This window comes from Musca domestica, unplaced genomic scaffold, assembly GCF_030504385.1.
Source record: "Musca domestica strain aabys unplaced genomic scaffold, Musca_domestica.polishedcontigs.V.1.1 2, whole genome shotgun sequence".
NCBI classification, from domain to species: Eukaryota; Metazoa; Arthropoda; class Insecta; order Diptera; family Muscidae; genus Musca; species Musca domestica.
The window spans coordinates 48,402,234-48,412,969 of record NW_026712249.1 but is presented as its reverse complement, the minus strand read 5'-3'; the positions used below and the strand labels follow the sequence as shown (position 1 = coordinate 48,412,969).

At 33.8% G+C, this 10,736-nt stretch overlaps 3 protein-coding genes across 3 annotated transcripts; 1 reads left to right on the top strand and 2 right to left on the bottom strand.

The window, feature by feature from the left end:
* Positions 1 to 1,250: 1,250 nt before the first annotated feature.
* LOC131802098 (peptidoglycan recognition protein-like) lies at positions 1,251 to 2,911 on the bottom strand. The gene is made up of 6 exons (XM_059121472.1): positions 2,601 to 2,911; positions 2,259 to 2,546; positions 2,091 to 2,195; positions 1,964 to 2,028; positions 1,693 to 1,907; positions 1,251 to 1,622 (listed from the first exon to the last, which is right to left on the bottom strand). The coding sequence occupies exons 1-6, from the start codon at positions 2,743 to 2,745 to the stop codon at positions 1,481 to 1,483; spliced, it is 960 nt and encodes a 319-aa protein (XP_058977455.1). The 5' UTR covers positions 2,746 to 2,911; the 3' UTR covers positions 1,251 to 1,480.
* A 2,045-nt stretch (positions 2,912 to 4,956) lies between these two features.
* LOC101888902 (mRNA cap guanine-N7 methyltransferase) lies at positions 4,957 to 6,730 on the top strand. The gene is made up of 3 exons (XM_005187313.4): positions 4,957 to 6,085; positions 6,143 to 6,295; positions 6,470 to 6,730. Exons 1-3 carry the CDS (start codon positions 5,065 to 5,067, stop codon positions 6,547 to 6,549), a joined length of 1,254 nt encoding a protein of 417 aa, XP_005187370.2. The 5' UTR covers positions 4,957 to 5,064; the 3' UTR covers positions 6,550 to 6,730.
* LOC101888721 (ribosomal RNA processing protein 1 homolog) lies at positions 6,651 to 9,392 on the bottom strand. The gene has a single exon (XM_020038132.2). The coding sequence runs from the start codon at positions 9,265 to 9,267 to the stop codon at positions 6,802 to 6,804; it is 2,466 nt and encodes an 821-aa protein (XP_019893691.2). The 5' UTR covers positions 9,268 to 9,392; the 3' UTR covers positions 6,651 to 6,801.
* Between the last annotated feature and the right edge of the window lie 1,344 nt (positions 9,393 to 10,736).

Genomic DNA, 10,736 nt, shown 5'->3' with positions numbered 1-10,736 from the left:
AGCTTTGTCATTCCGTATGTAACTCCTCGAAATATTCATAATAGACCCTCAAAGTATATACATTCTGATCAGCGTAAAATTCTAAGACGATCTAGCGATGTCCGTCTGTTGTAATCACGAGCGAATTGAGATAGAAGGCTAAAATTTGCTTACATGCATAAGTTACCAGTAGCCAGGTTAAGTTCATAAATGGGCCATGTCGGTCAACGTTTTCGTATATTTCATGGTTTTATCGACATTATTTACCGGAACTATTTCATATTTAAACATCGTAATGGGTACTATGACAAAAAATTTCGTATGCAGGTCCACGTCTTCGAATAGCCCCCATATAACGTTACCTCCCGATATTCGGTATTTTCATGATATTAGTGACATTATTTACCGGAATTATTTCAAATTTTATATTTGAAGATCGTAATGAGTACTACAGCATATGATAAAAAAGTTCATATAGTCCCCATATAACGGGTTTCATTTAAGTTGTAGTTTCCGGATTTTTTTTGAAATTTTTTAAGTTCCTTCCAAATTTTGGAGGGTATTAAAAGTTCGGCACGGCCTGCTGCTTTTTTAATTGTTTTACTTGAAACCCGTTCCCGTACATGAAAACTCAGTAACACATACAGGCCAAATGAAGAGGGCATAAATAAATACGACATTCTCTATTACGGAATTTTACCAGGCAAATTTGGTCGAGTAAAAAAAATTCTAAGTGTACCCGTCATCTGACAATTTTGTGTAATATTTTATGTTTTGAAAAAGAAAATATTTTCATAATCAATGATTGAAAGAAGCGTATATGGCAATTTTGCCATGGAATTAAAAGATTGGACAAAAAGGAAATCGAGGCATTTCATTAATTTAATAATTTTAAATATGGAAAATATGAAGTAAATGGAAACAACTTGTTACATTTAATTTAGATTAGTTCTGACCATGGTAGAAGAATAGAGATAGTCGCATCGATACAACTGCTGGTACAATGAACTGTCAAAGCAATTTTGGAATTGAAATTGTTGAATGAAAAATTATTCAAAACCTCCCCTTGTGGTCGTATAGGAAAACACATACAAATCTACTTATTTTTAAAGAAAATTTGACTTATCAATGTTCCCAAACGTTGATGCATCTACCTGTATTATTCTACCATGGTATTGACAGAAAGTGGGCATAGCCTCAGGTCTGAATTTCTGTAGTTTTACCGAACTTACCACGATAAAAACTATTTTATACATTTGTATAACAATCCAGGGATTTGTGTTGCTACATGTTAGAAAGGGTTTTTGATGGTACAACCGACGAATGAATAAAATATTTATAAAAAAACGTATATTCGAGGTTTTACCAACAGAATGATAAAATGAATGACATTCCCCATACAGAACTGAATAGCCTATACAAAACCAATTATTTTATAAACATGGACTGTCATTTCGTATCAATTAAAAAAAAACAGTCATACTAGAAATCGCTTCTCAAATCAGCTTTGTTTATCTTCATCATAAAAATGTTCCCAGTTTTTTATCTCCGCAAATAATTGCCTTCCAGGACTTTCCGAACAGATACATTGTTTGTGACCCATTAATTTGAATTCCTTCGACAAATGTCCCTCGTCAACGCCTCTAAACATGAAAAAGTAAAAAAAAAATTGATCATACAACAATTACTTCATCATTTCAATAAATCACTTACATTTGTAATAACTTCTTACATGCCTGCAAAGCCTTTTCGCTGGGCAATTTAAGCATAAAATTCCCAACGAATGCTATGCCAATCGATTTTCTGTTATATCCATATGTATGTGCGCCGACGACACCCCAACCCCGTCCTTCATAGATATTTCCATCGCATCCAATTAGAAAATTATATCCTATATCGCCAAAATCTTGACTCCCAATATGATAAGCCTGAAATTGTTATTTTTTAGTACATTATACATAAGCAAATTACATTTTAAACTAACCTGTATGCCTTGAATGATATTAACATTTGTTAATTTATCATTAGAACTATTTGAAGCAGTGTGAGCTAAAAAAGACAAGGAATCTTTTTAATTAACAATGTAATGAAATAAATAAACGTATTCATACATATTATTACAAATTCGGTTGGTTCTTCTAAGCTTAGGTATTCTTCTAAGGGCTCAATAGCTGACCAGCGATCTCGGGATATTATTAGTTGTGGCGTTTCAGAGTCTTCAGATAAATATAAATAATTAAGTATATGAAAAAAATAAAGAAATTTAAAAATATTCTCACTTTTCGAAGTTTTTAGAATAATATTCTTATTCTTCGTTTCCCCTATTTTATTTGCTATTTCCTTGGATTTAGATTCTCCACATCTTTCATTGTTGTTGTGAACTTTCAATATGAGATCACCTTTAATCTTAACTATATTACCAACAACCACATTGGAAGAATTATTTATGCTAATATCACCAAAAACTGGCGACGGCAATTGACTTAAGAGATTATTCAGACTTGTTATATTGTCACTTTCAAGTAATCCTGAAATATTGTTGTAATTTTCATCCTCATCTACGGTGGCTAAAAATGTAATATATTAACTTTATATTTATATTTGATTTTTGCAGCTCTTACTTGTTGATTCGCAGACGCTGGTCTCTTCTATAGAATCTACAAACGACTCTGTATCAATATCGCTTTGTACATGACTATTTTCAAGCCATTTTCTTGTATTTTCTAAACTTATGGGTAATGTCTCTTGGGAACTGTAAGACTGCATTTTAAATAAACTTGGCGATTTTAATTCAGAAACAAATTCAGCTCTAATCCGTATTTTCTTCTATGATAAACTGATTTCCTTTGTTGGCTGAATCATATTAAACGTGTATGATTATACATATATATATGTGTGTGTCGAAGTGAATGTTCTTCCCCTGAGAAACAAAATGCAACATATAGCCCAAGTTACATTGTGTCATTGGTGTTTAAATGTGGGACACTTTAAAATTTTTAGGTCTTTTTAATGATGACGAAAAATATATTTGAGACACACAAGGAGAAAATATATTTTGTTCATGAAATGAATAAATATATAACAGCATTTATTTTGATTTTGAATTAAAAATTGGTTTGAGAAAATTAATTATTTTAAATTAGTGTATTTGGATGATACTTATGAATCTAAACAACTAAAAATATATTAAGGTTACCTCTTCATTTTCGGTATTTTTAAGATTTTAAGTCACAATATCCAGCGAAACTAGTTGTAATTTCAACATTTTGATTCCAAGCACGTCGTGGTTTTTCGATTTTTATTATTTTTCTCTATTTTTAATAACTTTATTTTCGCTTGAGGTCAATTGTAAAATCAATGTTTTATTTTTATTTTCCAAAGTCGTCTTCATGGAACAACAATAAACAATAACAACAAAAATTTACTTTTTTTTAAAAAGAACAAGTAAAAAAGCTGCATGTTCGGGCCGAACTTTGAATACCCTCCAACATTTGGAACGAATTTGGCAATTTTCAAAAAATAAAATCCGTTAAAAATTCTGTTAAAATCTTAAAAATATCAAATGTAGCCGTCATATTAGGGTCTAAACGACGACGTGGACCTGCATAGGCAATTTTTGTCATAATCCATTAAAATATTCAAATGAGAAACTTGAAAAAATCGGTAAATAATGTTGCTAAAATCATCAATATATGACGGTTCTTTTATTTGGATCTAAATGACGACGTGGATCTGCATAGGCAATTTTTGTCATATTCCATTAAAATATTCAAATGAGAAACTTGAAAAAATCGGTAAGTAATGTTGCTAAAATCATCAATATAGGGCGGTACTTTTATTTGGGGTCTATACCAAAATACCACAGGCAATTTTCCGCAATTCCGGTGAATAATTTCAAAATCATCAAAATACCGGATATCGGGAGTTACCGTTACAATTATATCAATACAATATACACAATTTTCTGTCTTAGGCTGTAGTAGCTGTAGCTTTAAATACCAAATTTGAAGTAATTCCGGTAAATAATGTCGCTAAAACCAAAAAAAGATATGTATCAAATTTAACCAAAGTAACATATAAAAGGATAAGGAAAGCATCATCCGAATCAAATTAGCAAAATTATTATAAACTTCCAAAATATATCTTTTAATTCAATTTTAAAGGTTCTATTTCAGAACCTGCAAAAATCTTCTCTTTTTGCATTTTTTTCGATATCATACAGGGGAAAATCGGTTATCATAGTAAAAACTTTTACATTCTTGCAGTTCTGGAACAGACTAAGGTAGATCTAACAGGTAACCGCATCGGCGAATTGCTAAACAAAGCAACTTTTGTGGTCCCCTCAAATGTCAAAATTGGCATCTAAGGCGAAAAACATAGATTCGCCATGACATTTAAAGGTTGCGGCAAATTCGTTTCAACCAATCAGAAACGAGGTGTTTGTTTACATTTTATTTTGTGTGCCTCTCGTCGTAAAGGAACGTCGTTTTTATTGTTAAAGAAATAAGAGTAAAATAAGTATTAATTGTAGTATTGCGATATTTTTTAAACCAAGAAACTTATAATGACTATATTTTACTGGTTTAAACCGAAAGTTTTCCGGAACTGCAAATGACAAGTGTCGAATTCTTGTACTACTTCCCGTGATGTGATTTGGGAATCTTAGATGTTGAGGCTAACTTAATTCTTAAAGCTGCACTCCATTCTAACCTCCTTCCTTCATTTTCTTTTAATTTTTTTTACTGGTTTCACTCTTAACTTGCTCTTAAATTATTTGAAATATTATAAAAAGGTACTTTTAGGGAACACAACATAAACAAATTTGCTGTTGCATTTATTTAGGGCGAATTCTTCATTACAACAATTTGTTTTGACATTTAATGGTGCCGTCAGCTGGGCTGATGCGATTACCTAGTACATCTACCTTGTTCTGATGTGTACTAAAGGCCGATTAATCGGAAATCGACTTACCTATCCCTATTCTCACAGCGGCTTATTATTAAATTTTTTTTGTTTATGTAGGGGTCAATTTATTTTATACTAAAGTTATAGATAAAAGACAATAGAATTAGTTTAATAGTCATTATGAGTGAGCCAGAATCTGCCCAAGACTTTCATGCTACACGTTTAGAAGACAGCAGCAGCGGCGAAGATGACACAGATATGCATGAATCTGTGAAACATCAAGAGCAGGATGAATGTCCTCCAAGCACAAATACAAATACTGGTGCCGCTACTTCTAATGAATACGATGAAGATGAGTGGAGAGAAAATGAATTCGAAAATCCACCCGTTGATGGAAACATGCGTGTCGTTGCATCTCACTACAACGAACTAAAGGAGTCTGGGAGAACAGAACGAGTGAAATCCCGCATTTTTCATATGCGTAATTTTAATAATTGGATCAAGTCCCAGTTAATCTCAGAATACATAAAACGAATTAAAACTAATCAACGTATGGGTGATCCAATGCGAGTATTGGACATGTGCTGCGGCAAAGGCGGGGATTTGCTCAAATGGGAAAAGGCCATGATAACACATTTGATATGCACCGATATTGCCGAGGTGTCCGTGGAACAGTGCAAAAGGCGATATGAAGACATCATTCGAAGAGCAGAACACTCGAAATTTGCCCACAAATTTACCGCAGAATTCTTTGCATGTGACTCTACACTCGTACGGTTGCGGGAGCGTTTCAAGGATCCATCGCTCAAACTGAATTTGGTTTCGTGTCAGTTTGCGTTTCACTACTCTTTTGAATCATTGACACAAGCTGATTGCATGGTTCGAAATGCCGCAGAATGTTTACAACCTGGAGGTTTCTTCATAGCAACAATACCGGATGCATTTGAAATAATGAAACGTTTACGAGCTTCTCCTAATGGTCGCAGTTTTGGAAATGAAGTCTACAATATAGAATTTTGTTCGGATACAAATCCACCGCCATTTTTTGGTGCAAAATATCAATTTCATTTGGAGGGTGTGGTGGATTGTCCAGAATTTTTGGTACACTTCCCAACGTTGGAAAAGTTGTGTCGCAAATATGGCTTGAAGTTGGAAAGAAAAACTACTTTTGCCGATTACTTTAAAGAAAACATGGATAATGGTATGATTCCTATTAATCACTGACTTAACTAATTAACTAATCCCACCTTACTTGTAGGCCGTAATCTTTTGCAGCGTATGAGTGGTTTAGAAACTGTATATCCAAATCGTGTTGGAAATGATGAACAGTATGAACATATCAAACGTTATTGTAAAGGCAACACTGGAAGGCCATATGGTTCACTTTCGAAAAGTGAATGGGAGGCAACTAGTAAGTAATAGAAACTACTTGAAATGTCTGTGTTATTTGTTGCATTAGCTAGTACTATTTTGCCAATGTTTTTGCTACAAATACCGATTTCGGAATTTACTAATGCTACGCTTGCACAAAAAGAAAGGTTTTTCAATTACATATTAATATAATTATTTCTTACATCTATTTCAGCTCTTTATCTAGTATGCGCTTTTCGTAAGTGCAAAAATACTTGGGACTCCCAAGGAAAGCCGGTGTTCGAGTTTGATTGATCTGTCTTTGCTTAAATTAAATAACTATGCCTTACATCGAACACTAGAGCAACCAAAACATTTTTGTTACAAATAAAAAAACAAAGACAAAAATATAAATGTATGTTTTTAATATTTTTTTATTAATGAATGCAAGTCAGATCTACCTAATTAAAAGTTGGTTTTATTTCTAAAAAATCTATTATCATTCTTTTATTTAAATTAACAAAATATTACTTATTTTTTAAAAAATGAAAATTTACTGCAACAATATCAAATAGTGTCGTTAAGTAATTTTAATCCTATCTTCTTTTTGTAAAAGGGATTAATGGGACTGGGCATAGCATTCGGCTTCAAAAGCCCTTTGCCGGGTTTCTTTTTTGCATCGTAAGGTATGTTGGGCGAGCTTTTAATTTGCTGTATATACTCGGCAGGATTCTGTGAGGTGTTGTGTTTAAGCGCGATTTTAACACGTTTTGTGCCACCAGGCGTACTGGGAGTGTTTGCCGTTGATAACGAAAGTTTTTTCGAGTTCAGGGGCGTGGATTGTTGACTAGCACTGAGACGGCTCTTTGCAAGAGGATTTACTACCAAATCAGCGTTGGCTTTCTTTAATTGTAACTTGCGCGATGGTAGAAAATATTCGATTTCACCTTCGGCCAATGGTTCATCCCATTCGTTCAATGGGGTTGAAGTTAGTGATTTTTGCGACTTCTTGCTTTTGGGCGTAACCTGCTCGTCGGGATCAGATATTTTTAAAACTTTTGGTTCTTTAGGTTTGGCTTTAGGCGTTTCTGGATGATCTTCATTTCCCGAAATTTTCAACACATGTGTCAGTTTTACAGAATTTTTTGGCGATCCATTAGCACTTTCCGCTAAACTTTCGGGTTCTCCCTCTTCTTGTTTGAATGCCTTTTCCTTTTTTGATTTTTTATTTAATTTTGCATCGCCATTTATTGCAACATTTTCGTTTGCATTATTTTGTTTAGCTTTTTTCAATTTTTTGTTTTCGGAAGATGTGTTTTCTTTTCCATTTTCCTTTCCCTCTTGTGTGCTTTCCACATCTTTTTTGGATTGTTTATTTACTTTCTTTTCGCCATTTGTAATGCCTTCTAACGATTTATCTAATCGTTTTTGTTTCTTCTGTGGTTCACCCTCTGTTCCGTTTTCTGTCAACAACTTTTGTTTCTTAGGCTTCTTTATCATATTCTGGTTCGTGTCATCATTTTCCTTCTCTGTTATATTTTCATGTTTCTTTGCCTTTTTTGGTTTTATATCTGTCTCATCCAGCTCCTCTTCTATCCATCCAGCCATAAATGCTTTTTGAGACTTCTTCCTTCGTTCTGCCAGATAATCCTTTGGCAAAGCCTTTTCCAATTTCTGTTCATAGTTGCTTTCATCAATTTCATCGTAATTGAGTGATTTTAAAAGCTTTCTACGTTTACGCTTTGTAAGCTGTTTCAATTTCCTATCAACTCCATACAACTCATTCTCCAAATTTTCTAGTTGTTTGATTTTATCCTTAATTAGGGGCACCTCAGATTTCTGGTCAAACCTTGGCATTGTCTTAATACCCAGAGGGAATTCGCCATTTTGATATGTCCTAAATGTCTCCACGAGTTTCTTTAGCACCTTGCGACGTTTAGTAGCACATTCTTCTTTGTATAGGAAATTTTCCAAATCTTTAATGATTGGTTCAGCATCTAAGGGCAATACCGGCATAAACACATCCACGTTACCAGCACGTGGATCTAAATGTTTATTTTGATTGTCATTTTCTTCGTTTTCAGCCTGATTTTCATTGTCGTTCTCCAACTCCTCCCCGGCATCTTCTTCGTCGTCTTCAGATACTTCGCACTTTTCTAAATCATCAATATGTTTGGTGGGGAATCCCATTTCTTTCCATGCATTGTACTTTTCGGAATATTCCCGGCCCAAATCGCTTTGATACAATAGATGATAGAACACTCTGGTGCGACAATGGGAAATCAGTTGATAATCTTTTTGTGTAGTTGTGAACGCAACAAATGGTTTCACAAACAGAGCCACTTGCTCTGCCGAAATATTCCCTTCAGAAACTTTGGCCAATTCTTCAAAGAAAATATCCAAATAGTGCATAGTCAAACCTTTCGCAACCACATTCTCGAAGAGAACAGTTTCGGTAGCATGCTTGTTGAAGATTTCGACCGCATCTTTACCCCAATTACTCGCTTTCAATATTTCGAACATATAACGTAGCATACGTCTAGTTAACATCATAAATTTATCAATACGCCACTGATCGATGCCGAACCAATGAATACACATGGTGTTAAGGAATGCGCCAAAGAAATTCACACTCATTCCCAAATTTCCTTCAAAGCAATCCAGCAGTTTGCCATACTGTTCGGCCAAGTCTTCTTGTACGAGCGGTTTGTCGGAATACCACATATTATAGTAGAGACCCTTCCATATTCTCATAAAATCCTCTTGTTGAAAGGGGAAAGATGACTGAGAGCGCAACTGCAGCCATCTGCGTAACTTTTTCATTTGTTTATTCCTTTTGTTAAGATCATTGCAGGCCAATGATTTTACAATTTTCACTTCTTGAGCAATAATTTTTATTTCTTTTTGCACTTCATCCTCCTGTTCGGCACTGTCGTCGGCACCGCCTTCATTGTCCGATTCCAATTGTGCAGCAATATCCTCGGCGTTGAACAACTCACGTTTAGGTTTTTTAACCTGGCTCATTACTACCATTATTTGTTTGACTTGGCCAGTTAGTATTAATTTATTATTATTTTTATTTATTAAAGAACGAGGTTTTATTTGGACACGGTACACCAACACGTGTTCTCTAACAATCAATACAATAAAATCGCCTCAAATTGGTGCGTTCAAGGGTTGCCACACAGGCCAAATGCCGATTATGATTATAGGAATCGTAATGCAACGTTGTTTTATTGGCAACATTGTCCAATTCAAGAAATGTTTCTATCATGGTACAATGAATTCAAGGTAGGACAAAACTACCATATGATTTAAATTTTTTTATTTTTCTGGCTTAATATGTCAACTTCATTTTCTCATTTGTGTGTCTTCTTTTCAATAATAAACAATTGTTCAGAAAATATTCAAATTCGGGTGTTTTTAAAATGCTTATTGCAACGAATGCATAGACAAAATCTACAGTTTTTGTCGCGAAATAAACCATAAGAGATATATAGAACATGATATTGAAAAGAAATGTTGACCATTCATTCAGTTTTAGCGGTTTTAAATTATTTATTCAAAATCAATGCAACAAGTTGTTTGCTTTTTTATTGTTTTGATAGTAATTCTGACATTACAAGCCAAACAGATAGACCTCTATACTTGCAATTTTTTTAAAGTTGACCTACCTTCTCTTCATTGCACCATGGTTTCTATATGCTCGGTTGCAGAACTTGAAGGTTCTGCTATTTTCGATATCATAAAGAAAATCCCTATCGTAGTAACAACAGGGCAATATAAAATACATCAGTCTGATCATGGTACAATGAAGAGAAGGTAGGTCAACTTTAAAAAAATTGCAAGTATAGAGGTCTACCTGTTTGGCTTGTAATGTCAGAATTACTATCAAAAAAATAAAAAATCAAACTACTTGTTGGATTGATTTTGAATAAATAATTTAAAACCGCGAAAACTGAATGAATGGTCAAAATTTCTTTTCAATATCATGTTCTATATGTCTCTTATGGTTTATTTCGCGACAAAAACTGTAGATTTTGTCGATGCATTCGTTGCAATAAGCATTTTGAAAACACCCGAATTTGAATATTTTCTGAACAATTTTTTTTATTATTGAAAAGAAGACACACACATAAGCAAATGAAGTTGACATATTAAGCCAGAAAAATACAAAAATTTAAATCATATGGTAGTTCTGCCCTACCTTGAATTCATTGTACCATGAGTCTGATAAATCATGTTACAATAATTTACAGGGTGAAAACCACTAAAAATATATAGACCCGTGCCCTAACAATTGTGTTGCATACAAAAAGACCATCTTTCTCATTATAATCGAGAATTGTGTACGTCTGGCGTTTTACGTTTTCCGGTATATATACACCAAGTTATTATTATACTATTATTAGTTTGATTGAGCCAAAAATTATGTAACAACTCGAAATATTGGTTTCCCACATAAGATCTTTCTATATCGCCGAGCGCCGTCCGTCTGTAAA

Coding starts and splice junctions, on each gene's coding strand:
- LOC101888902 (XM_005187313.4), top strand. CDS start 5,065: ATGAGTGAGCCAGAATCTGCCCAAGACTTTCATGCTACACGTTTAGAA. Junction 6,086..6,142: donor TAAAGAAAACATGGATAATG/GTATGATTCCTA, acceptor CCTTACTTGTAG/GCCGTAATCTTTTGCAGCGT. Junction 6,296..6,469: donor AAGTGAATGGGAGGCAACTA/GTAAGTAATAGA, acceptor CATCTATTTCAG/CTCTTTATCTAGTATGCGCT.
- LOC101888721 (XM_020038132.2), bottom strand. CDS start 9,267: ATGGTAGTAATGAGCCAGGTTAAAAAACCTAAACGTGAGTTGTTCAAC.
- LOC131802098 (XM_059121472.1), bottom strand. CDS start 2,745: ATGCAGTCTTACAGTTCCCAAGAGACATTACCCATAAGTTTAGAAAAT. Junction 1,908..1,963: donor ATATCATTCAAGGCATACAG/GTTAGTTTAAAA, acceptor TAACAATTTCAG/GCTTATCATATTGGGAGTCA. Junction 1,623..1,692: donor TGTAAGAAGTTATTACAAAT/GTAAGTGATTTA, acceptor TTTCATGTTTAG/AGGCGTTGACGAGGGACATT.